At 40.5% G+C, this 23,973-nt stretch overlaps 3 protein-coding genes across 4 annotated transcripts; 2 read left to right on the top strand and 1 right to left on the bottom strand.

The window, feature by feature from the left end:
* Positions 1-68: 68 nt before the first annotated feature.
* Positions 69-10,344, bottom strand: asb15b (ankyrin repeat and SOCS box containing 15b). 2 transcript variants are annotated; one of them, XM_085376271.1, is made up of 14 exons: positions 10,273-10,344; positions 9,900-10,008; positions 9,200-9,252; positions 8,914-9,045; positions 8,620-8,784; positions 8,424-8,530; positions 8,167-8,305; positions 7,912-8,083; positions 7,396-7,556; positions 5,255-5,399; positions 2,564-2,719; positions 2,359-2,461; positions 2,121-2,274; positions 69-1,991 (listed from the first exon to the last, which is right to left on the bottom strand). In XM_085376271.1, exons 2-14 carry the CDS (start codon positions 10,004-10,006, stop codon positions 1,822-1,824), a joined length of 1,764 nt encoding a protein of 587 aa, XP_085232397.1. In that variant the 5' UTR covers positions 10,007-10,008; positions 10,273-10,344; the 3' UTR covers positions 69-1,821. The 2 variants fall into 2 exon arrangements, with proteins under 2 accessions (XP_085232397.1, XP_085232398.1); XM_085376272.1 differs by having other exon boundaries at positions 2,359-2,468; positions 2,571-2,719.
* Positions 10,345-11,504: 1,160 nt separating this feature from the next.
* On the top strand, positions 11,505-15,531 carry LOC146615283 (uncharacterized). The gene is made up of 7 exons (XM_085376273.1): positions 11,505-11,516; positions 12,100-12,192; positions 12,434-12,490; positions 12,589-12,747; positions 13,564-13,780; positions 13,918-14,006; positions 15,430-15,531. Exons 1-7 carry the CDS (start codon positions 11,505-11,507, stop codon positions 15,529-15,531), a joined length of 729 nt encoding a protein of 242 aa, XP_085232399.1.
* A 1,413-nt stretch (positions 15,532-16,944) lies between these two features.
* LOC146615282 (uncharacterized) lies at positions 16,945-19,966 on the top strand. Its single transcript, XM_085376544.1, has 7 exons — positions 16,945-16,956; positions 17,943-18,050; positions 18,208-18,264; positions 18,353-18,511; positions 18,924-19,083; positions 19,432-19,532; positions 19,802-19,966. The coding sequence occupies exons 1-7, from the start codon at positions 16,945-16,947 to the stop codon at positions 19,964-19,966; spliced, it is 762 nt and encodes a 253-aa protein (XP_085232670.1).
* The last annotated feature ends 4,007 nt before the right edge of the window (positions 19,967-23,973 follow it).

The raw sequence follows: 23,973 nt of genomic DNA, 5'->3' as shown, positions 1-23,973 counted from the left end.
TCTTTGGTAATTGGATGTCATCAGATCATAAAGACACAGAGGTTACACAACTTTGTAAATGTCAGTTTATTATATTTCACTGATATTATGACTTTTATGTTTACATTTTAAGACACCAGATTGTCAAGACACTAAAAAAGAAGGATGAAACAATTAATGCGAGGTTTACCCGTCATCTCTTTAATGGCCATGTGGGCTTGAGATTTTGTTAACCCTTAGACACATAAGTGGGTCAAAAAGGATCTGGTGTGGTCTTTTCCTTGCAATATCTAATTAATGAAAAGTTGTTATAATTTCATGTTCCAACTATTCCTTAAAAAAGTGTTTTTGATATTACGCCAATGACATTTTTAACTTACCTTTTATACATGTACAAAGTTTTAGTTTTTGTGTTACTACCCCAAGCTTCCATAAGTGGGCCAGAAAATACCCGTAATCATTTCCTATGGAATTTCATGGGAACCTTTGATTATTGTCAACTGCGACTGTCAGGAAAATATATTTTATTGAACACAAAGAGTGTAACACGTTAAGAAGATTATTTTAAACAGCAAGAACTAGCAGGCAGCACACATTTACCATTTACAGTGATTGTGTCACTGTAGATAAACAGCTTGTGCTGTTCAGGGGGAGGTTCAAATTTCTACAGTAGATGCCAAACAAGCTTGTCATAGCCAAAAGTTCTTCTGAGTCTGTGATGCATGCATCCCCTATGCAAGAACTGGACGGGTTTGTATTGGGAGACAGTCAGGGGAAGAAGTTCAGAATCTGGGGGAAATCCCGGTCCAGCAGTTTTGCACTAGGTTCAAAAAGACAAGACGCAACATCACCACAGATAATGTTGCCTCCTGTGCAGTGTCTTCTGAAGAGGTTTACAGCACAGAGTTTGCATTCAGCGGTACGGCATGGAGGAAAATACCAGAAAGGATTAAAAAAAAAAACACAATTAATCACATTCCACGGTTTGTTGGCACCTACACCTGCCAGTGTAAAACACAGAGGTGGCCCATGGTGCTGTGGTGCAGCTTCACATTGGTATCTGGTATCGCAACTCCTCACCGAGCTCTCAAAGGAGCTTGCTGCATCACATATGAGAAGCCGGCTGGAAGGTTGCTCCCAACGGCAAACCACAATCACAGTGACAAAAGTCACAACTGGGCCCCAGGAAAAAAAGCCAATCGAAGACAACAAGATTTCAGATCCAAGTAACGAAGATCATAAAGTCAGCAGTCAGTGCGACAAAATCAATGTACCTGTGTGAAGGGATTACAGCCAGAAATAGGTCAAAACTTCATACAGACAGGAGGACAAAGAAAATATAAAGAGAGGAAGTATCTCTCATACCGACACACAAACAAAATGGATGTTGACATTGTTCTGTTGCTGGTTTGTATTTTTTTTTTTCATTTCCGATTTTCAAAATGTGAAAAAAATATTTCAAACATCAAATCATTCTTGTCTGAACCAAAATATAGTATAAAATATAACACAAATGATTATTTTTAATCACAATAACAAAAGCGGCATAATTAACACAGGCCATTTTTGACCCACTTATGGAAGAATGTTGGGTCCAGTCACTCGTGCATCCAAGGTTTAACACACGTCACCCTGCAAAGGTCCAGGACCAGGTCACACTTGCTCAGCTCTCCTCATGCATGAACTGAAACACTTGTGTGAGGGACATCTATTTCATATACTAGACATTCATTTTTTGGTTTTTAATTCAGTCTGTAAAAAAACAACTGAAATAAGGTATTGCATTAAATGAGCACTTTGGCTGTTTTCACACTTTAGTCACATGTATAAATAAAACGTGTTTCACACAGATAACAGGTCACCGTACAGGTCACGCTCTCTGTAGGTCAGGTAGTTCATCAGCCTTGGGGGGAAGGGACCAGCAGCCATAGTTTCAGGGTCATTCAAGGTCCTGAGGCTCATGTGACTTCTGATTACCAGTCGACACAAGTGCTGCAGAGACCGTGGCTTCCCTTTGGACACAGAAACACACATAACCTCCAGCTTTTTAAATCACTTTTCAAAATGTCATGTTTTTCTCTGCTTTAGAGTGCATGTTTTGCACGTTTTTCTTATCTACAGACTTGTCTCTGCAGTTTTACCCAGTATGTCAGAAATCTCATCCCACTCCGGCCTCCTCTGCAGGATTTGTCTGAGCTTAAAACAAATGCTGACATGGCTGACGTAGTCCAGTAGCATCCTTACCACTTTGCCTACAACGTGAGCAAGGCATGATACTGACACAAACTCACAGAACTGAAAAAGAAAAGAAAAGGGAAGTGACATATTGTAGAGGTTAGCTAACAGATGGTCTGTGTGTCTGCCTGTAGTGTCTCTTACTGAGATGACTTTCGGTTGACTGTAAATCTGATAGGCTTGGTTATGCAGCTCAGTCCAGGTACTATCCAATTCTTCACTGTCACCATGACCGCACTGGAAACACCTGTACGGTTGCAAAAATCCGATAATGAAATTGATGAATCTGAACTACATATCCTCTGTAAATAAATCGAATATCGACTAATTTCACAGCAGGTATACGTGCTTGTAAGCGTGATATCCACTGTTGAGCAGCAATCGCAGCATGACGTGGTCTCTGAAGCAGTACTGCAGTGCTGTGGGGAACACCGTGTTGCTGATCACTCTGAAATAACAGTTAACCTCTGCTCCATGGGACAGCAACAGCTCCACCAAGTCGAACCTGGTTACAGAAATAAAAAAAGAAGATTTTAATGCCTCTGCTGTAACACAGCGCTGCCAATACCAGAAATGATAATAGTCAGAAATTACATGTACTGTATAGTCAAATTACATTTATAGTGATGTTAAAAAAATATTTGCCTAATCGTACTTCCTGATTTCTTACTGTTTTGCATATTTAAGATAAGATAGAACTTTATTAATCCCTCGGGTGGGTTCCTCTGGGAAATTCGATTTCCAAAAAAGCACAGCACCGACAGAAGTTACAGAGTTATACACACACACATATATATAAATACAGAGACAATATAAATAAAATATACGAAGGGGATAAATAGAATAAATAGGAATAAAAATAAAAATACAAGTGAATTGCACATTTCAAGTATTGAGTCTATTGCACTGTTGACTATTTACAAAAGTATTGCACAAAAGGTATTGTACAGTGAGGTGAAGAGGCACTACAGCTTAGTTGTTCCCTCCTTTGTCCTCCTGTTTCCCCTCCCTCTCCCCTCCAGAGAGGAGTTAAACAGTCTGATGGCGTGTGGGACAAAGGAGTTTTTAAGTCTGTTAGTTCTTGTCTTTGGGAGAAGCAACCTGTCACTGAACAGACTCTTCTGGTTGTTAATGGCCGTGTGCAGAGGATGCCTGGCATTGTCCATAATGTCCATCAGTTTCTTTAATGTCCTTTTCTCTGCCACTGTCACCAGAGTGTCCAGCTTCATGCCGACCACAGAGCTAGCCCTCCTGATCAGTTTCTCCAGCCTGGATGAGTCCCTCTTTGCTGTGCTGCTCCCCCAGCACACCACAGCATAGAAAAGTACTCCAGCAACCACTGACTGGTAAAACATCCTCAGGAGCTTCCTGCAGATGTTAAAAGACCTCAGCCTCCTGAGGAAGTACAGTCGGCTTTGGGCTTTTTTATACAGGTGCTCTGTGTTGCATGACCAGTCCAGTTTATTGTCCACCCACAGCCCGAGGTACTTGTACTTGTTGACCACCTCCACCTCCTCCCCCTCTATCTGAACCGGCAGTGGACCTGCTCTAGACCTCCCGAAGTCCACAACCAGTTCCTTAGTCTTTGAGGTGTTGAGTTGCAGGTGGTTTGTGTGACTCCATGCGACAAAGTTCCTCACCAGACTTCTGTACTCCTCTTCCTGATCATCCCAGATACACCCCATGATGGCTGTGTCGTCTGCAAACTTCTGAATGTGGCATAATTCAGAGTTGTAGAGGTGTACAGGGTGAAGAGAAGAGGGGACAGCACAGTTCCCTGTGGTGCTCCTGTGCTGCTGACCACTGTGTCAGACGTGATGTCCTTCAGCCTGACGTACTGTGGTCTGTCGGTGAGGTAGTCGGAGATCCAAGCCACCAGGCAGGGGTCCACCTCCATCCTGTTCAGTTTTTCTTGAAGCATACAGGGCCGGATGGTATTAAAGGCACTGGAAAAGTCAAGAAACAGGATCCTGACCGTGCCTTTTCCCCCATCCAGGTGTGAGTGGGCTCTGTGTAGGAGGTACAGGATGGCATCCTCCACTCCGACACCCGCCTTGTATGCAAACTGTAGTGGGTCCTGGGCATGTTGTACCTGTGGTCGGAGGAGGTTGAGGAAGAGCCGCTCTAGAGTCTTCATAAGATGTGACGTCAGTGCCACCGGTCGGAAGTCATTCAGCTCATTGGGCCGGTTCTTTTTGGGGACCGGGACGATGCAGGATGTCTTCCATAGGGCGGGCACTCTCCCCAGTCGCAGACTGAGGTTGAAGACTCGTTGTAGCGGCTCCCCAAGTTCAGCAGCACACGCCTTTAGCATCCTAGGACACACCTTGTCTGGGCCTGCTGCCTTTCTGGGGCGAAGCTTCCTCAGTTGTCTCCTGACCTGACCTGTATTTGTCACACTGCCTGTGAGCATGTTTCAGATAATAGACAGAGGTAACCTGTGTAAACACTAAATATTTTACACAGTAATTGTCCTTTAAATCTAATAAGTGGTTGGCTTTGACTAGGCCACATTTTGGTAAACATGACATAATTATTGGAGTAATATTGGTAGGCCAAGCACTCCAGGAAATGTTGGCTTTACAAAGGCTTTGTAAGCCTTTTCAGACTGATATATAGCAATGATTTTGTTTCTCATCTGTTCTTAAGTTTCTTTAAATTTTAAAACAATGAGCTGATTTTTGAGATCTTTTAGCCTCCTTTACTTTTTCACACAAATTCCTCATTCAGTAGGTAATAATCGGGCCTGGGTTTGAATAGTGAATAGTGACTAAATTCAGCTTTCTATAAAAAATATAGTTAATTACAGTTGAATTGCACCAAGCAGGTGCAATTACTTTTTCACACTGGGCCAGATTGGTTGGACCAGCTTTTTCCCTTAATAAATTAAATCATTGTTAAATAACTGTACTTTGTATTTACTCGGGTTAGCTTTGTCTAATTTTAAAATGTGTGACGATAGGAAACATGCAAGTGTGACAAAAAAATCAGGAGGGGGCAAATACTTTTTTACAGCACTGTATGTACATACGTTATTTACCTCTCAGCACGTATAGCAACCAGTATGCATCGCAGTGGATCCAGGTCAGTTCTCGCGCCAGCCGCCAGCAACCTCTCCGAACAGGTCACATCACCGTTGGACACAGCGAAGTAGAGAGGAGTCTTCCTGAGGTCCCCGTAGTTCTCTGCAGCATTTACAGTACTTGTGCTTACAAATATAAACGACTTTTTTAAGAGGACTGGAAACTTCATCACTTTAGAAAATCCCAACATCACCAAGCATTGACTTTGCATATTGCTCTACATATATACAGGGAGTGCAGAATTATTAGGCAAATGAGTATTTTGTCCACATCATCCTCTTCATGCATGTTGTCTTACTCCAAGCTGTATAGGCTCGAAAGCCTACCAATTAAGCATATTAGGTGATGTGCATCTCTGTAATGAGAAGGGGTGTGGTCTAATGACATCAACACGCTATATCAGGTGTGCATAATTATTAGGCAACGTCCTTTCCTTTGGCAAAATGGGTCAAAAGAAGGACTTGACAGGCTCAGAAAAGTCAAAAATAGTGAGATATCTTGCAGAGGGATGCAGCAGTCTCAAAATTGCAAAGCTTCTGAAGCGTGATCATCGAACAATCAAGCGTTTCATTCAAAATAGTCAACAGGGTCGCAAGAAGCGTGTGGAAAAACCAAGGCGCAAAATAACTGCCCATGAACTGAGAAAAGTCAAGCGTGCAGCTGCCAAGATGCCGCTTGCCACCAGTTTGGCCATATTTCAGAGCTGCAACATCACTGGAGTGCCCAAAAGCACAAGGTGTGCAATACTCAGAGACATGGCCAAGGTAAGAAAGGCTGAAAGACGACCACCACTGAACAAGACACACAAGCTGAAACGTCAAGACTGGGCCAAGAAATATCTCAAGACTGGTTTTTCTAAGGTTTTATGGACTGATGAAATGAGAGTGAGTCTTGATGGGCCAGATGGATGGGCCCATGGCTGGATTGGTAAAGGGCAGCGAGCTCCAGTCCGACTCAGACGCCAGCAAGGTGGAGGTGGAGTACTGGTTTGGGCTGGTATCATCAAAGATGAGCTTGTGGGGCCTTTTCGGGTTGAGGATGGAGTCAAGCTCAACTCCCAGTCCTACTGCCAGTTTCTGGAAGACACCTTCTTCAAGCAGTGGTACAGGAAGAAGTCTGCATCCTTCAAGAAAAACATGATTTTCATGCAGGACAATGCTCCATCACACGCGTCCAAGTACTCCACAGCGTGGCTGGCAAGAAAGGGTATAAAAGAAGAAAAACTAATGACATGGCCACCTTGTTCACCTGATCTGAACCCCATTGAGAGCCTGTGGTCCATCATCAAATGTGAGATTTACAAGGAGGGAAAACAGTACACCTCTCTGAACAGTGTCTGGGAGGCTGTGGTTGCTGCTGCACGCAATGTTGATGGTGAACAGATCAAAACACTGACAGAATCCATGGATGGCAGGCTTTTGAGTGTCCTTGCAAAGAAAGGTGGCTATATTGGTCGCTGACTTGTTTTTGTTTTGTTTTTGAATGTCAGAAATGTATATTTGTGAATGTGGAGATGTTATATTGGTTTCACTGGTAAAAATAAATAATTGAAATGGGTATATATTTGTTTTTTGTTAAGTTGCCTAATAATTATGCACAGTAATAGTCACCTGCACACACAGATATCCCCCTAAAATAGCTAAAACTAAAAACAAACTAAAAACTACTTCCAAAAACATTCAGCTTTGATATTAATGAGTTTTTTGGGTTCATTGAGAACATGGTTGTTGTTCAATAATAAAATTATTCCTCAAAAATACAACTTGCCTAATAATTCTGCACTCCCTGTAGTCCAGTGTATAGATGTTTAGTCCTGTGTTCAGATGGATAAACTTCACACTGATTTGCATTTTTTGCAGTGCAATGTCGCAAATATGAACCACAACTTTATCAGTGATGGGGGCTGAAGCACCCTTCACAGTCACTGAAGAGATGTTTTCATCTGCACTTGTTTTTTGCATGTGCGTGCATCTTTGCATTTACCGAATGTGTGTATTTGCGTGTACCGCTTTAGTCCTGCATAATTTAGAAACTCACTATGATAACTAAATGGCCTGAGTTGATGTTGTGTGCACGTGCGCATCCAGCTGATTCGTACCAGAGATGTGTGCATGTAGCAGGGCGTTGACATCATAACCCTTCTGGATAAGCAGCTCTAGACACTGAACCTGCCCCCCGTCTGCAGCAGAGTGGACGGGGCTCTGGCCTGAGAGGCGAATAGCTCTCTTTGTGGTGATAGGGATGAGAGTCCTCAGGATTCTGAAGAGAAAGAAGGAGAGAGAGATCAGGTGGGTGGGAGATAAACAGGAAGAGAGCGGGGCCAAACACAAAACAGAACAGAGACAAAAATGTTCATTAGATCGTGGTGTGAGCTCTACTGTTATTCAGTGACAGAAGTGAAAAACAGTGATAAACAGAGGGCTCTTTGTGGCGATGAGTACAGAGAAAGCACTGCAGCTGCGGAGACAGATGCTTTACATTCAAATTGGCTGCAAAATTAGAGGAAAGTGTTTTTGGTCAAGTTATTTATTTTGGGGATTATTAGTTAGAATGTTGTTGAATGTAGTCAGATGTTATTGGGTTTGAGAGTGAGCTTAAAGTTGCATGAACTCACAGTATGTATCCTTCATACGCAGCTCTATGGATGGGCAGCTGGCAGGCGTAGCTGGCAACATTTGGGTTGGCTCCGTGCTCCAAAAGCAGCTTGACACAGTCCAGGTTTCCAGATCCGGTTGCATCATACAGGACTGTGTCTCCATTGCTTGCCTGGGCATTCACATCACCACCTAGTGGAGTTCAGAGAAAATACAGCAATGTCTGACCCGTCAGGAGGTTTTTATGAGGCATGATACAACATATACTGTTTTACCGTGGTGTATAAGTATGTCTAAAACTTCAGAGTTGCCATGTTCAGCTGCGATCCCCAGCGGTGTCACGCCATGACCGTCTCTGCTTGTTATTTTGGCTCCATGTCGGAGTAACAGCATCATAATAGCTGCACAACCCTCCTGGGGTGAGGGATAGGACACACATGAACACAGAAGGAAAGAAAGGTAATAAAAACTAGAGAAAAATAAAATTTTGTGCTTAAACCTGAACTTTGAGTTTAGATTCAGCTCCATTCACCTTTGCTGCCTCGTGAATGGCCCTCCACTTGGTGAGACACACCTGCTCTACGAAGGCCCCGCCCATGATGAGGGAAAGAACCATGTCGTATGAGCGTTGTCTCACTGCTGCAAAAATGGAAAACAAAAAATGATTCCATAAAAAAAAAGCATAATAATGAAGGTGTTGTGTCAGCTGTCTGAGTGTGTTGTGCTACCGATTAGCAGAGGTGATTCATTCCTGCTGTTGTTGTTGTGCGGTGAAGCTCCGTGCTTCAGAAGTAGCTTGATGTTTTCCACCTGGCCGGCCTCAGCTGCCAGAGTCAGAGCCGTATCACCGTCCTCCGTCTGCTCCTCCAGGGTCAGGTCGGTGGATTCCAACACTGCAACAAGAACACCATTAAGACTGCGTTAAAGGTGGAAATCTACTCAGCCCACTGCTCCAGTAATTGTAGCTTACATTCCACTAAATAGTTTGATCAAGCTGACATCACACTGGTTTTCACTCTCACCCTGCAGCACTGTGTGGAGGACATCTGGCTGCAGCTGCACAGCTGCTGCGTGCAGAGGCAGCCAGCCCCTGCTGTCACTCTCTCTGAAGGCAGACGCGCAACCTGACAGCTCCTGCAGTGCATCCACATCACCTGCCAAGATACAAACAAGAGCCACAAGGAGACTCACAGGGAAACATTTTTAATATTTATGACCAACAGTGAGTTTAAATGTAGGCGCGCCCGCCTTGTACGTCTTTGCTTAATGCCGCATGCAAAAGGCAAACATGATTAAAGGGAACGTTACCTTTTTGAATGGCTGCCATAATCTTCATAAACTCCACACTACTTGTGTTTTTCCTATGAAAATGAAAGCGTTTACTCTGGAAACACTATGATAGAGCTTCATTATACTTTTGATTGCTGATTGCCTTAAAATTTTGTTAATTTGGAACATAAACAACTCCTAACAATACAGTTAGGTCCATAAGTACAGGTTAAGTATAGTAAAAGTTCATATAATCTTGGTTTTTTCCACAATTGTGCAGGCTCTTTTCAATGTTTTCTGGCAAACTTTAATCTGGCCTTCCTGTTCTTGAGCATAACCAGTGGTTTGCACCTTGTTGTAAACCTTCTGTATTTACATTCTGCTGATTGTAGACTTTGACAATGGTACGCCTACCTCCTCAACAGTGTTCTGACTTGGTTAGATGCAGGATGAATTATGTGCATAGGGCTGTATTCTCTGCTCGGATTCAGCCAAATGCTGCAAAAGTGACTGGATGATGCTTCAGAATGAGAACAGATCGTGATCTGAAGCATACTGGGAATGCTACTCAAGCTGAAAGTCTGCATTTCAATCACATCTGGATTGTTTCATTTAAAACCACTGTGACATTGTATGCGGGCAAAATTACAAAATCTATATGATTGTCCAAATACTTATTGACCTAACTGTCAATTTTCATTAATAATAAACATTAAAGACCCTTCTTGGTTTTCCATACCTATCTGTTTGCACTGAGCATGGCAGCTTGTAGGCATCTTGAATGCTCTCTCGAATAGCAAACTCAATCAAGTCTTCATTTATGGCCTCCTGTTCAAAGTCCTCCATTTCTATATGTAGAGACAAAAGCAAGAGAAAGGGGCACTTGAATTCTTTTCATAAATAGGAGTTTCGCGTACAGTATGAAGGTGAATTATACAATGTAGAAACCTTATCAGTCTGTAGATCGTGCTTTCTGCACAGCATGCAACTTTCTGGCACGGTATCACCACTATTCATGCAGGACATAAGCATGCTAATGTAAAGCAGTCCTATTGGAAATTACACAACAACCTTAACTTGCATTTCATGTTAGTCATATTAGTCGGTCTCACCGGTTGATCTGAATAAGTCCCCTTGAGGTCTCCAGCTCACAGCCTGGTTGTGTTTTTGTTTTGCAGTGTGTTAAGCTGTTTGGGTTATATTTAGATGTGGCCTGCTTTAGATGACCTGCCTCAGCTCAGACTATGCCTTCCACGTCTTCTCTTACAACTGCAGCAGACAAAGTACTTCTGCACTGTGTGTTCAGTCGAATGAAGTTATTTGTTCCCATGTAATTGAAACACGCAAGCTTGTGAGAAGTTGAGACCTGACTTTTGGAAACCTGCATTCATTGCATTAGCTCAAAATAATAAAATGATGAAGAAGTTCTACATATAATTAATAATCTTAACAATATACATCCCAGTAATGTGAATGAAGAAGTTGAATCAGATGTATGCAAAAGAAGGGATACTTCCCTTCCAAAGCTGCTTACATGGAAAGACAGTGAAAGGACACATGGCTGCAGCTGATTTCTGATTGATTTGCATAATTCATTCCTGTATAATGTTGGAAAAAATAGTGGAAAATGTCAGTGGTAATTTCTCAAAGCCCAGAATGATCTCCACATTAACAGTCTCTCAACCTTAAGTATATTACACTTATGCCCATATCTAGCAGAAAGGGACTGAGCTGATTTGGCCTGTTTGAAGTTTTGAAAAAGTGGGGGGTATTTTGCCCCCTAATTATTTGATGATCATGATTCATAGTAAAATTTGATCATAAAGTAATAAAAGGGAAAGCAGTTACAGCAAAATGTTTAAAAACCATAAGCTGGCAAAGTCTGGGGAACTGACATAGGAGAATTTTTGGAAAAATAGATACAAAAGGGAAATGGATATTAGCAAATTAACTAACTACAAAGAAACAAACAATTTAAGATAGCTTTAATCAAATCCAAAATAACCAAAAATGTAATTAAATATCAAATTATGTTAACGGCATATTGAAATGAAATCATTTCAATATTTTTTTATTCAATGAAATTCTTTTAATGACTTTAACGAGAGCTTTAACAAAGCAAAAAAACAAAACAAAAACATGGTTAATCATTTAATATAAAGTGGCTATAAACAGTATTGTCATTAAATAATATTTATTTTTTTATTTTTTGATGCATAGATCTTGCAACTAGAGTAATGTATATTTCATGGGGTTTCCCTCCCTGCGTCCAAGGGTTTCCATAAAAGGCCGTTTGCAGCTCCTCCCCCTCACTTTTGTCAGTCAGAGGGTGCAGGTGTTGGTAATGGATGTCAAGGTAGGCCAAACGGGCAGTGAGACCTTGTTTGATGGGATTTGATCTCATATCTTACTTAAAACGATGCTACTGTAATTGGGATGGGCTGCTAGCTTGCCCGCTGGCAAGTTCAACGTAAACTAGAGCTAGCTATCTTGGTTTTAACAAAATATCAGAGCAACTCTTACAAGTAATCCCAGCTAACTTGGCAGTAAACATAAAAACTTGTGTAAATTTTTACAGTGTGACTAATTGAATTCCCTTATAATTTAATTTTTTTAAACAGTGGCCCATGCTTATGTCAAACTGTACTATTTATGCTATATTTGACAGTAAATTTAAGGTGGCACTTAGAGCAAGATTTTGTCATCAGCTAGTTTTATACTGTTTTAAACCCTAAAAAATTATATATAGCTACATTTATATAGCTTAAACAATACTGGGACTGTTAGACTTAAATGTGAGACTATGGTGAAATCTCATTTCTGCTGCTGCACACAAACGTCACCAATCCCAAATTAATTTTTATAACTCTAAATGACTATACATAATGTAAAGCATATACACTGTATGATGTAGCAATACTTTCATATTCATCCCAAAGGTGCCTTTTCTCCTCCTGAGTCTCTTGACAAATTTGACTCTCTGCTTTGAATATGGGTCACCAGTAACCGATCTCCATAGAGTGGCACTGTTGGTGAGTTGCTACAGGCTTGATGTATGTCACATTTGTTCTATGTTGCGGGGCTTTTCTTGGCCCAGAGTTAACCTCTGGAGAACTTACAGAAATCTTTTTTTCTTATTTCTGACAATATGATAACCAAAGAGGTCTGCTATGCTTGGATAAAAGAAATTTTTAATTTTTAATCACAATTCTGTTGGATTTTTTTTTTTTTTTTTAACAAAAACCTCTCTGATGGTCCCTATTTCCCCTATAGAAGCAGGATCTTCCCAGTGACTATTTGGTTCCCATTAGTTATGTTCCCAACGAGGTGGTATGTATGAAATGAAGAAATATGAGCAAATTTCTTTTACTATTTTTAATTTTATTTTTGTTTGACAAAGTTCATGGTTTTTGTACATGCCTCTCCAGGCTGGCACTTGTTGGGTGGTGCTAAATATCTATCCATTGGAGCAAAGTCTTGAGAGATTGACCAACAATTTTGGTGACAAATCCACCAACAGAGAAAGCCTGCTTATTTTTATTGAAATTCTCCAAACTGTGTGGCTGAAGTTTGACCATATGAAAGTGGTGGGTAATCATCGACCTCATTCATTATATGCATTTCTGACAGCATATTTATTTTAAATAGCGTTTGGACTGTGACATGCATAGTTTTAAAATGAGATGTAGTTTAGTTTAATTTAATTTTAGCTTTAACGCTGATATACTTTGATGGGACCCATGAGAATGTCTTTCTATAATAGTATTTAGAATGACATTCATTATAAGAGATGATGGTTTATTGATTGTTGTATGAAACGTGGCATTGATTACTTGACTTTGTTATTTATGGATTTATGTATTTATTTTGTCACAGCAGTAGAATGCTGTTTCATTTTCTTCTGTGAATGATACGTTGCGGTAGGAATTGTGAATCTATGGACTGAATCACAAATTGTTGACACATGACCTATCACAGGTCCATGGAACTAAACTAAATCACATACTGGACTACACCTCATCCCACCTCCTTTTGGAACCTACTAAGCTGTTTTGTATTGTCAACATTATTTTTGTTTGTGATATATATGCATATGTTTTTATTTCTTTTGTACATCCGTCTATACACTTCTCATAACAAACATAATATATATATATTTGAGCTCTACTTTTGTTTCCTGTGTTTTATTCACACCCTCAGGCTCCATAGTCGAATCTTATTCTGATAGCTCATTGTCTATGAGACTGCAGTCAGGCGCCCTGGTCCTTTAACCGCGTTACAAGAAGCACACTGGTTCACTGTGCAAGAGAACACTGAAACTCAGTTTTAGGCAGAATTTGTTTTTGTACACTTAATTGTGTAATTTAGTTGTTTCAAATGAGCATGTTATCTGATTCCCACAGGAAATATTGATGCAGTACTTTGATTGCCACTATCAGGAACAGCACATACCATCTGGCCCTTACTTTGACTACATGGAAAACCTCTTACGTGGAGCTGATCGAGGACTATTTGATTTCTCATGTGAACCACCACCGTGCCCAAGTACTCGACAAACATTTACGACTCCTCAAGAAACATCCCAGTCACCACCTAACCTTAGAACTCAACAAACACCAGGTACAATGTTAATGCAGTTAATGCACCGGACTTGGGTGCTTTATATAACTTAGAAAATAATGGGGGGGAAAGTGTACTCAGTGTATTTTTTTGTTGTTTTTTTTTTGTTTTGTTTTTTTGTTTTTTGTCATTTGCAGAGTTTCTGGAGTACGACAACTTGACGCTTTTGATTTTTGTCACCATCTCCATTGCAGTTTGTGTCATTGTTTGTGTGTTTTTGTCGCTGGTGAGTAAACCATCAAACCCCTAACCCAGTAAGTTTATCAACTTTCCTTGCCCTGAAATTCCCAACAAATTAGTGAGTAAAATCTCTAACAGAATGCAACAGTTCATCAAATTGTTTTTTTGTTTTTTGTTTTTTTTCCCCAGCAAGTACTGTTGAGTCAACAATTTCATTCATCCATGCTGGCTTATGGATAAATGCCAACAAAACGTTTGAGTTTAATACCGATAGAAAACACTTTATAGTGGTGTACTTTTATCAGTAAAATATGATCAATATGTTAAACAAACCTGCCAGACATTCCTATTTGGTATTAAAATTGTGTGCATGTTGGTGTAACACCTCCTTTAAGACATGCTATGTAGCTTCACAGGAAGCATTACTTCCATGAGTCTGGTTGGTTGGGAGTAGCGTTTGCAGTAATAAGAGGGCTAAGCATAAAAGCAAAGCGGTCTAAATTTACTGATCAATCTGCACTTTTATTCTCATCTATTGTCATGAGCTTTTGGTAGTGACCACAAGTTTGAGTTCGTGGATACAAGCAGCAGAAAGGAGTTTCCTTCTAAGAATGGGCTCTCAGTCATTTGAGGAACTCTGAGTAGAGCTGCTACACATTAGAAGGGGTCAGTTGAGATTGTTCAAGCTACTGACTAGGCCTCCTAGGTATGTTGTTGTGGTCATGTCCCACCGGGAAGAGGCCGATGGACAGACCAAACACTCGCTGGAGAGACTACATCTCTCGGCTAGCTTGGGAATCTCTTGGTGTCACCCCCGGATGGACGAGCTGGTGTGGGGAGTCTGGTCTTCTCTGCTCAGACTGCTGCCCTTGCAACCCAAACCCAGATAAGCAGTGAAAGATGGATGGCTTGTTGCACAATGGCATAAGCATTAAGCTCAAAACTCTTTTTCCTGTGTACAACCTCTCCAGAAGTGCACTCTTGGCTTTCGGTTATTCAGGCAGATAACTGCATTAGTGCAGAAATGGTCCGTAATGCAAGCTGAGAAAGCACGGGACCACAGCTGTGCTGCTGCTTTTTAACAGTTCAAAGAGGACTGCACGGTCCTCTCCGGATAAAGAAACCCTAATTTGGGGGACCACAGCTGTGCTGCTGCTTTTTAACAGTTCAAAGAGGACTGCACGGTCCTCTCTGGATATTGAAACCCTAATTTGGGGTATCTATTTTGAACCTCTTCTAAAGAGAATCGCCCTTAGTGTTAAAACTTCAACTCAGCTGTACAGACTCTTGGCCTGTGTGGTCTAATAAAGCCTATTTCCTAATGAGTCTTCATTTTAGTTGGCACTTCCAGGAAGGCAATTCTTCTAAAGTTCAACAGCTCATCAAAAATTCAGCAGTACTTTGAGGCTGTTTTTGTATGATAAACATTATTTGGGTGCTCTTTTTTTTTTTTTTTGTTGTTTCTCCAGTCCAGGTCCCGAAGGCGTTTACATGTTTGCAGCACTGAAAATATTCAAATGCAACCTACTAAAATGACCCAAACTCCGACTGCCTCTCTGAAGCATGATTAATAAGAAGGAAGGGAAAAAAACTGGACGGCAATAGAACGACTCGCTCTCCAGGTTGTTCTGTTGTTGGCACGAGTCTGCTGGATAAATGAGTGATCTGATGGCTTCAAGGCACAGACTAAAGCTGCTGTATGAGAGATTGCGGAATTCAACTGGTGCTATCTCGCAAACAACGCCACAAGAATCCGGTCTTATGTTTTTTTTTATCTCTCAATTCTTTTCCTCCAACCTGATATCTGAGCAAGTGAAGCAAGAAGAGGGGAACCGTGGCAACAAAACGGGACATCTTTAGTTATGTGTTTGAACCAATGTGAATTAAATGAGATGATGCACAGCTGCATAATGTGTCTCTTTCTCTCCACTAGCTTACTGCTGCCACTTAATGGAGTTGATGAAAGTTCTTGCATTTTGTATGGCACAAGAAAACAGAATATGGATGTCATATTTATTTGTCATGAACAAACTGAGAATAGATCTCTTTGAATGACAAATATTTTTAAATACAAATTAACTTATTCGTATAGTCATAGCGTTGTTCGTCATGATTGTGCGCTGAGATGATTTCCGGGTCAGAGGCAGGACAAGGCACAAATGGAGAAATTAGTGGCTGGATAGCTGTCAAAAATTGCTTCTCATCCTGGCTGCTGTTTAAATCAGTTTGTCTGACGCTTCTGAAAAGACCAGGTTCTTTATCTGCTATTCTGAACTGGAGCCATTCAGGTGGTGATTCAGTTTGGGAGTCGCAGTTAAAAATATCATTGAAACCTCAAATCAAAATATCATTACACTGTCATCAACTGGCCGTTTCCCTGTGGTTAGAGATCGGCCTTTAACTGGAGTATATTTACGCAAGTCCACACATGGAATTCTTGCTTTCTATAATGTAATGTATAAAAAGGCACTTCACAAGTGGGTTATGCAACACCTATACGTGCAATAATGTGTATTTTTGAGCCCAAGTATGTCCAAAATAATCAAAAAATATGTAAACAGTAATAGGTTGCAGCAAAAAGTACTGCATCAAAGAGCACGGCTGAACGTCTGAACTACCTCATCTGATTTTCACTTTCCAAACAACAGCTTGAGGAATAACCTTGACATATTCTAAGCGAAATATTCTCTCGAGAGAACAAGCACCCACTTTATCCTGACGAACAAATTGATATGTGGGAGTTTATGGAAAAGTCTCAGACAGCGTCAGTGTGCGACATAATGACTCAGCCTGTAGGCGGCCACTCCAACACGTCAGAAGTCCGCCAGTTTGTCTGAAGTGAAAGCAGACTGCCGGCCCATCCTCAAGTTTCACTACACGCTTGGACATTACACCCACAGACACACAGAGATGAGCTCTGTCTTTGGACTGAAAAAACTGAATTTCATGCACTGCATTTGAGAAACTTGGGATTCTTTCTCCATATGAGGAAGAAAGTAAGTATGTCCTTTAATTTTTTAATGTTTTTAACATATGTAATATGTGTAACTGTATACGCTTCCATACTGGCATTGATTTTTCTTAACTTTGCTCATTAAATAACAGGAATATTATTTTATATTAACATTTCCTGCATTCTTTGTTTTTTTGTCAGCTGCTTACTTGTTATGAAATGCCACTGTGCTTTTTATAAAGAAATGTAGCCTTGTGGTTTTCTTCAAGCTGACTGTTTTATTAGATAAGTGCTAAACTGATAAAGGGAATATTACAATCATATAACATTACAGGACTACATCAAAAAGTTCATGTTATGAAGCATGCTTCCTTTTTGAGCTGCATTTAAAAGCAGTTGAATGTTAAGAGATCTACAGTAAATGCTGCACGTACTGCTGCTGCAGCACTCTTCAAGAGGCAGTAACGTGACACGCTAAGAGGAGTAAAAAAAATTGATTTTTTTTTTTTTTTAATAAAAGGATAAAATGCATTTTGCATTAAATGTGACACTAACGAGTTTGCACATTCATTAAATCATTGTTTATCGTTTGAAGCAGTGAGTTTTAAACTGGGAGTGTCACTTTACTTCACTGACAGTCTAAAATATATGTATCGTAAATTTACTGTAATATTGACAAAAATGAGAAAAAGGTTATACTAGGTAAAGCAGATCATTAAAATAGTTTATAGATCAAATTTAAAAATAATTGGATCCACAGATTTAGCTCCATTTCTAGTCTTAAAATGTTGCCCAGCCTTTTATTTATTGGCTTTTATGCCTGGCAAAGACATTGGAATCCTCACCTTTAAGTAAGGGGGGGAAATTGATTATCCTGTAATACAACCACACTACCCTCAAACAAAACACTGAGGTTGAACTGGTCAACTTTCATTTCAGGGATGTGGTAAATCAATGCTCAGTAACAACACCGCAGCAGATGTCGATTGCTGTACCTTATGTAATGTAAGGTATACATTTCCCCCTCAGATCTTGAAAGCACCTTGTCTCCTCCTGAGTCTGGTAACAAGTTTGAATCTTTGCTCTGGAAAATTTGGGTCACCAATAACTGATGATGTGAACAAGCTGCCAGTATTGGTGAGTTACTACAAGACTGATACATATCATATTTATAGTGCGTTGACACATGAACTTCTGTTTTGTGCTTCATGTTAAATTATCTCTGTAAGAGCTTCCATTCCTGATCATTTGTAGTAAAAACAAAAATCCTTCCCTGTCATTAATTCCTCTGTAGAAGCAGAATATCCCCTATGATTATGAGATTCCTGTTAGTTACATTCCCAAAGAAGTGGTATGTATAATGCAACGTGAGAGAATCAAATATAAAATTGGTTTGAATTGAATCAAAGCTGCTCATAGTTCTGTTTCTCCGTCTTCAGGCTGGCACCTGCTGGGTGGTGTTAAATATCTATCCACTGGAGCAAAGTCTTCGGAAGCTGGCCAGCACGTTTGGCACCATCTCCACCAACAAAGACAACGTACTCCTCTTCATTGCAATGCTCAAGAGTTTACGCTTCACCTTAGACCACGAGAGGCTGGTGGGTAATGAGACACTGTGGTCTATGCTGCTCATCTTCTCTGCAAACAGTACTTGAATTTGTGCCTTTGTAAAATTTAAAGTATCAGTGATCAGGTAGAAAGCCCTTTTGGCAGTGTGTTGGTGTGCGTGTAGCACGACATGTTGTAAAATCAAAGTTACCTGTGATATTGTGCAGACCGTTGGGTGCCTGCACTCGTATGTATATCTCCATCAGGTAACGCTTAGAAATGTTCAGGCCTACAGGGCATGTGGAAACACACTAACACTATGCTAGTTTTGCAAATAAGCCCTGCAGCTTAATTTTATGCCAAATTAATGTAATAACCTAGACAGTGAGGGACTTGTTTTAAGGAACATTTAATTGAATAACTGAGGTATTTAAGGTTGGCTTGTTGTCTGATTTCCCACAGGAAATGGCGATGCAGAGCTTCCAGTGTCACTATCAGGAACATGGCTTACTGACTGGTCCTTACTTTGACTACATCAGAGACTTTTTACACACTGCTGCTCAAGGACCAACTGACTTCTCCTGTGAGCCACCACCATGCCTTAGTACTGAACAAACACCAGGTACAGTCCTCACTTGCATTTAAAGTTCAGATTTTTTTGTGAAAGCTTCCAAAATAAAGTAGATTATTGGAGGGGGAGGCATTCGTTTAGGATTAGGAATCCAGCTGTGTACAGTAATCAGATATGCAGCCTTAAGGCAGAAGCGTTTCTTTACAAAAAAAAAGAAAAGTAATTTGATGACCTCTCAAAAACAAAAGGTATTGAAATGACCAGTCCCTAGCTGTAACTAAGATTGATTTCCATCAGAGTATTCTGTCACACATTCAATAAGGGGATTGGTCTGCCCTCTATCATATTTCTAAGGTGTAAGTGTGATTGGTTACATTGTCAATAACGTCCTCCTTGCAGGGGTTCATGAAGGGAATCGTGGGGATGCTTGGTCGAGAAGATCTCCCCTGCTTTTGGTTCTCATCCCCTTCATCACTTGTGTTGCTCTCATAGTGTGGTTGGTAAGTGAATTTAGACTTGAGGCTTCCGTCTGCTGGTCTTTGTGGGTTAGGCTAAAAAAGCCTGGCTGTTAATGTGCCCTCATTATATTGAGCACTTCCAGGAAGGAAGTTGTAAGGTTAACAGCTCATCAAAAATTCATTAGTAATCTGAGACTCTGTTAACGTAATAAAACCCACTTTTCAGATTTACTTTCTGTCATATGAAACTGTATGACCAACACAGGCTTGGTGCTTTTCTTGTTTTCCTTGTTTTTTTGGTTTTTTTTTAGGTCAAGTCTGGAAAGCGTTTACCAGTATGCAACACTGAAAATAGCCAAATGGAACCTTCTGACACGATCCCAACTGTGTCTATCTCCATCCCACTTCAAACACTCACCCACGCTGCTGACGCTCAGCCAGAGCGGGAAGCGATTGCTGAACATGAAAGTGGATGAAGGACGTTTAATAAAGAAGGAAAAACTTGGACAGCAGCATACCAACTCACTCTCCAGTCAGCTGGATAAATGAGTGGTCTCCTCTGCTTTCACTCATCTGAGCGCAGGGTCCACAGCTACTCTGCAAGAGCAAACCCAAGCTGTTGTGGAGGCAGGTGTACTACAAAATTCCCCATCGGCACTTCTTTGGTAGCTGATTATCTTTCAAAATGGCTGGCAAAGCACAGATTTTCCTGCCTTGGGTTCCGCTGGCCTATTTTGTGACAACCAGATTCAGTTTGTTTTTCCTCACACTCTGGACTAATATCTTTAAGGGGTTTGTGCTTCACTTTGAAGCTGCAATCAAAAAAAAAAAGTATCGCTGGAGCTTAAAATCATGTAATCATCACACGTCATCCACTTGATGACTCTGTCTGGGCGGTTGCCAAGACCGCCCTTTCACTGCTTCGCAACAACCTGATTTCTACAAGCAGAAAAAGACGTACAGTCACATTAATGCTATCTTGAAAGGAAACAACTAAAATGCTGTTGCTGCGTTTTATCTCACGCAGCCTGTCCTGTACTTGTTGTTGACATTATTATGATCTGCGATCTGTCGCAAATTGCAAACCTGCTACTCACAAACAACACACTGAGCAGTTCAACAAGTGTCCCACTTTGTGTATCAAAGATCTGACCAGATGGCAGATAGCCATCGCCAGAGGCACTTTGAATCCAGTCATTGTATTTTCAAAGCCGTTGCCCAGTGATCTATAGCTGCTGCTCAGCCGCAGTGAGTGTGTTAGAGGTTTTAATGCCTTATTCACTGGGTCAATCATGTTCAGTCATGAGAACATGACTCCCCGAGTGTGAGCGCTCTTGTAGTGCATGTGTCACAGACGGAGCGAGAGACAGTGCAGACAGGACGAGGGAAAGTGAGGGAGATAGGGACTGATAGATGGATGGACGGATGAGCTCAGTGAGAAGCATAAGGAGGGCTTGTTCTCGTCACAAAAGAACTGGCCGTAGGCTGGAGGAAATGCCAGTTACAAACACGACTGATGTGCACAGATCCCTATGAATCAACAGGCTAAGAATCCTTCTAGACCGCAGGCTAAGCACCCTACAGAGCCCGGTTAGTATTCAATAACAGTTGACTGTATTTGAATGATTAACTTCCAAAACACACCCATGAAATATGGATATATCTTTGGTAAAATGTCTTTCTGTCGTAGACTTTGTGTAAACAGTGTTGTCTTTATAGTGAACTGTTTGTAAAGGTTTCATATTTGTATTTTGTGAAAACATGTTATTTGTGTGTGAAGTATTTAAGTTATTTGGTTACGTGTTTCACTTACAAAAATGTTTCCAGCTGTTTTAGTGATGCAAATGATGAACACGCCCAATTATATCGTGAATGTACAGGAGCTAGACAAAATACTGTGAACGCAGAAAGGAAAGCGCGTTGTAACTCTCACCAAATTCAGAAATCCATCATTTTGCACTGCAGGGGTCTGATCACATTTACAAATTACTATATTTAGATACTGTCCCCATATTTGAAAACTGTTTGTCTTGGATTTCCTCTGTTTTTCCTGAGGTTTTTCACCTATACAGTTCATCTGACTGACATGGCTGCAGTTTGGGAGGAGCATTTTAACTGTTTTTTTTTTCCCTCATATTGATAATTCACATGCAACATTGTTGATTGTTCAGTATCTTTTATACCCAGACGAAAGCAAATTTTACAAGATGTCAGTCACCACATTGGACCTACTATAAATCTGTTACAGTGTAATTATTTGCAGAGAGCCTTTCCACTCTCCTCTGCTTGTAGTTTCTTATTTTCTCCACATTTTGCTGTGCTCAGGAGGTTTCTGGGCTTCAGCCCTCCAGCAGTGGGTGTTTAACTCCCAGCCAATAAAAGTTTTCTGGCTTTGAGGGTGGGGAAACGTGGTGACAACATTACACGCCTCCGTCTCACTCCTCTGCTCTCTGTCTGTGTTGTGAATGTCTGTACATCTGTTCCTCCAGAGGCACATAGTTAAAGCAGAGTGGCCAACTGGCAATGCTGCACCTTGCTGTAAAGGTGTGGCTGTGTTTGTTGTCTATAGGGTGACCGCAGTGAAATAATCAGAAAATGTTGTTTCATCTCCCTCGTGTCATTCACCCCCCCCCCCCCCCCCTTTTTTTTAATTTATTTTTTTTTTTTGAGGAGGCAAAAGTGGGGAAAAGCTGGATGTAACATCTGTAATTAGCATAAAGTGTATACGATACTGTCGCCTTTTACTGTAGTTTTCATTGCAATAGAAATTTTTTTTTTTTAAGGAACTTTATTTTTGCTAATCCATATAAATGGCTACTAAGCAGATGTTCTGCCGGTATTGTGCATATATTCTGATTTGTCATCAAAGTGAACCAAGTTTGTTGCCTTCCTGAAATCTTTGTAATTGAAATGGTAGACTTCATGTTCAGGCATGTGAAGTTTATTTAACACTGGGCTTGATAAAAGGCCTCCATTCTTTTCTTTTTTCTTCTTCGGGGAATATTTCGACATGCATGACCTCTGAACAAAGTATTGTATTCAGAGAGAATGGTGTTATTCCAAAGGGACAGAGGTTTATTTGGAGAATTTTTCCACATTCTGTTTTTCTTCACAAACAACACTACCACCCATAAAATGTCTCTGTGACTGTTGCAATAAAACTAATTCATGAAGTTATGTTCAACAAAACAGTGCATTTGGGCTAAATGTTGTTAGACTATAAATGATTACATTTTTCGACAAAGCACCTAAGATCTTGTAAGATTTGGTGTACACAAGATGAATTACTTGACGTTTACATGTCTTTAAGACACACCTAATAATATAGAATAATTAAGTTTTAATTGACCATTTAATTTTCTTACTTGCAGACCATGGCCAGCAGAAATCAGGTTATATTGAAAAGCTTTAGGTAAATATTCTATTCAGCCTTTTAATTTATAGGGCAAATAGTGTATATGCTAAATCACCACTTCCTTGGGTACGCCTTGATAGTGTTGGATTCAACCCCCTTTTGCCTTCAGAACTGCTTTAATTCATCATGGCAATAATTCATCAGGTGCTGGACACATTCCTTTCAGATTTTGCTTCATATTAACATAACAGCATCACACAGTTACTGCAGATTTGTTGACTGCACTACACCGCCACCACCAGCCTGAACTGTTAATAAAAGGCTGGATGGATTTATGTTGTTTATGCCAAACTCTGACCCTATATCATCAGAGTACCAAAAATGGTCAACTTTATTATCCCCAAAGGGCATTTTGTGGTACACTAGCGGCAAACAAGCGCGCAATGAAAAATATCAGACACAAACAAGAAAAACAACAGGACTCCACAGTTTGTCACTTAAAACATTAATGGCAGCAACGACAAAGGAAAACTTGTTAGTCCTGCACCGTGGTAATTTGTGTCTGCAGCCAGATGGAAGCAGCTCAAACTTCGCTGCCGGAGGGTGTGATAATTTTGCAAGAATTGGTAGAGACTTGCTTAGAATATTTAAAATCTAAAATGTTGAAAATTAATGAAAATTAATTAATGTCACTGATGACTGTCATCAACATGACAGTCATCAGTGGCATTACCCAGGCATTTGTGACATTACCCAGGCATTTTGTACTCACCACTGGCCAATCTTGGGCCAATTTTGGTGAACCTGTGTGAACTATAGCCTGTTTCCTGTCCTTAGCTGACAGGATTGGTACCTGGTGTGGTCTGCTGCTGTTGCCCATCTGCTTCAAGGTTCAAATTGTGCAAAAGCAAAGATTGCTGCTGACTGGTTATTTTCTCTCATTTTCTGCACCATTTTCTATAAACCTTAGAGATGTTTGTGGGGAAATCCCAACAGATCAGCAGTTTCTGTACTCAGAACAACCTGTCTGGTAGCAAAAACCATGCAAAAGTTACTTATATTACGTTGCTTTGTTGACTCTCAATATAATGCTTGGTTTATATTGCCTGATTAGATATTTGGGTTAAC

The sequence above is a fragment of the Diplotaxodon limnothrissa genome, linkage group LG17 (genome assembly GCF_057381915.1).
Source record: "Diplotaxodon limnothrissa isolate DT_005_m linkage group LG17, D_limnothrissa_male_GT1.1, whole genome shotgun sequence".
In the NCBI taxonomy this organism is placed as follows: Eukaryota; Metazoa; Chordata; class Actinopteri; order Cichliformes; family Cichlidae; genus Diplotaxodon; species Diplotaxodon limnothrissa.
This window is presented reverse-complemented; position numbering and strand designations above follow the sequence as displayed.

Bases quoted from the DNA above. Each gene is read 5' to 3' on its own strand.
- asb15b (XM_085376271.1), bottom strand. From the start codon at position 10,006: ATGGAGGACTTTGAACAGGAGGCCATAAATGAAGACTTGATTGAGTTT. The intron at 8,531-8,619 runs GTAGCACAACAC...CCATTTTTGCAG, and splicing joins TGAATCACCTCTGCTAATCG to CAGTGAGACAACGCTCATAC. The intron at 1,992-2,120 runs GTAAAACTGCAG...CTGTGTCCAAAG, and splicing joins TGAGATTTCTGACATACTGG to GGAAGCCACGGTCTCTGCAG.
- LOC146615283 (XM_085376273.1), top strand. The intron at 12,748-13,563 runs GTGGGTAATCAT...TGATTCCCACAG, and splicing joins AGTTTGACCATATGAAAGTG to GAAATATTGATGCAGTACTT. The intron at 13,781-13,917 runs GTACAATGTTAA...TGTCATTTGCAG, and splicing joins TAGAACTCAACAAACACCAG to AGTTTCTGGAGTACGACAAC.
- LOC146615282 (XM_085376544.1), top strand. The intron at 18,051-18,207 runs GTGAGTTACTAC...ATTCCTCTGTAG, and splicing joins TGAACAAGCTGCCAGTATTG to AAGCAGAATATCCCCTATGA. The intron at 18,265-18,352 runs GTATGTATAATG...CTCCGTCTTCAG, and splicing joins GTTACATTCCCAAAGAAGTG to GCTGGCACCTGCTGGGTGGT.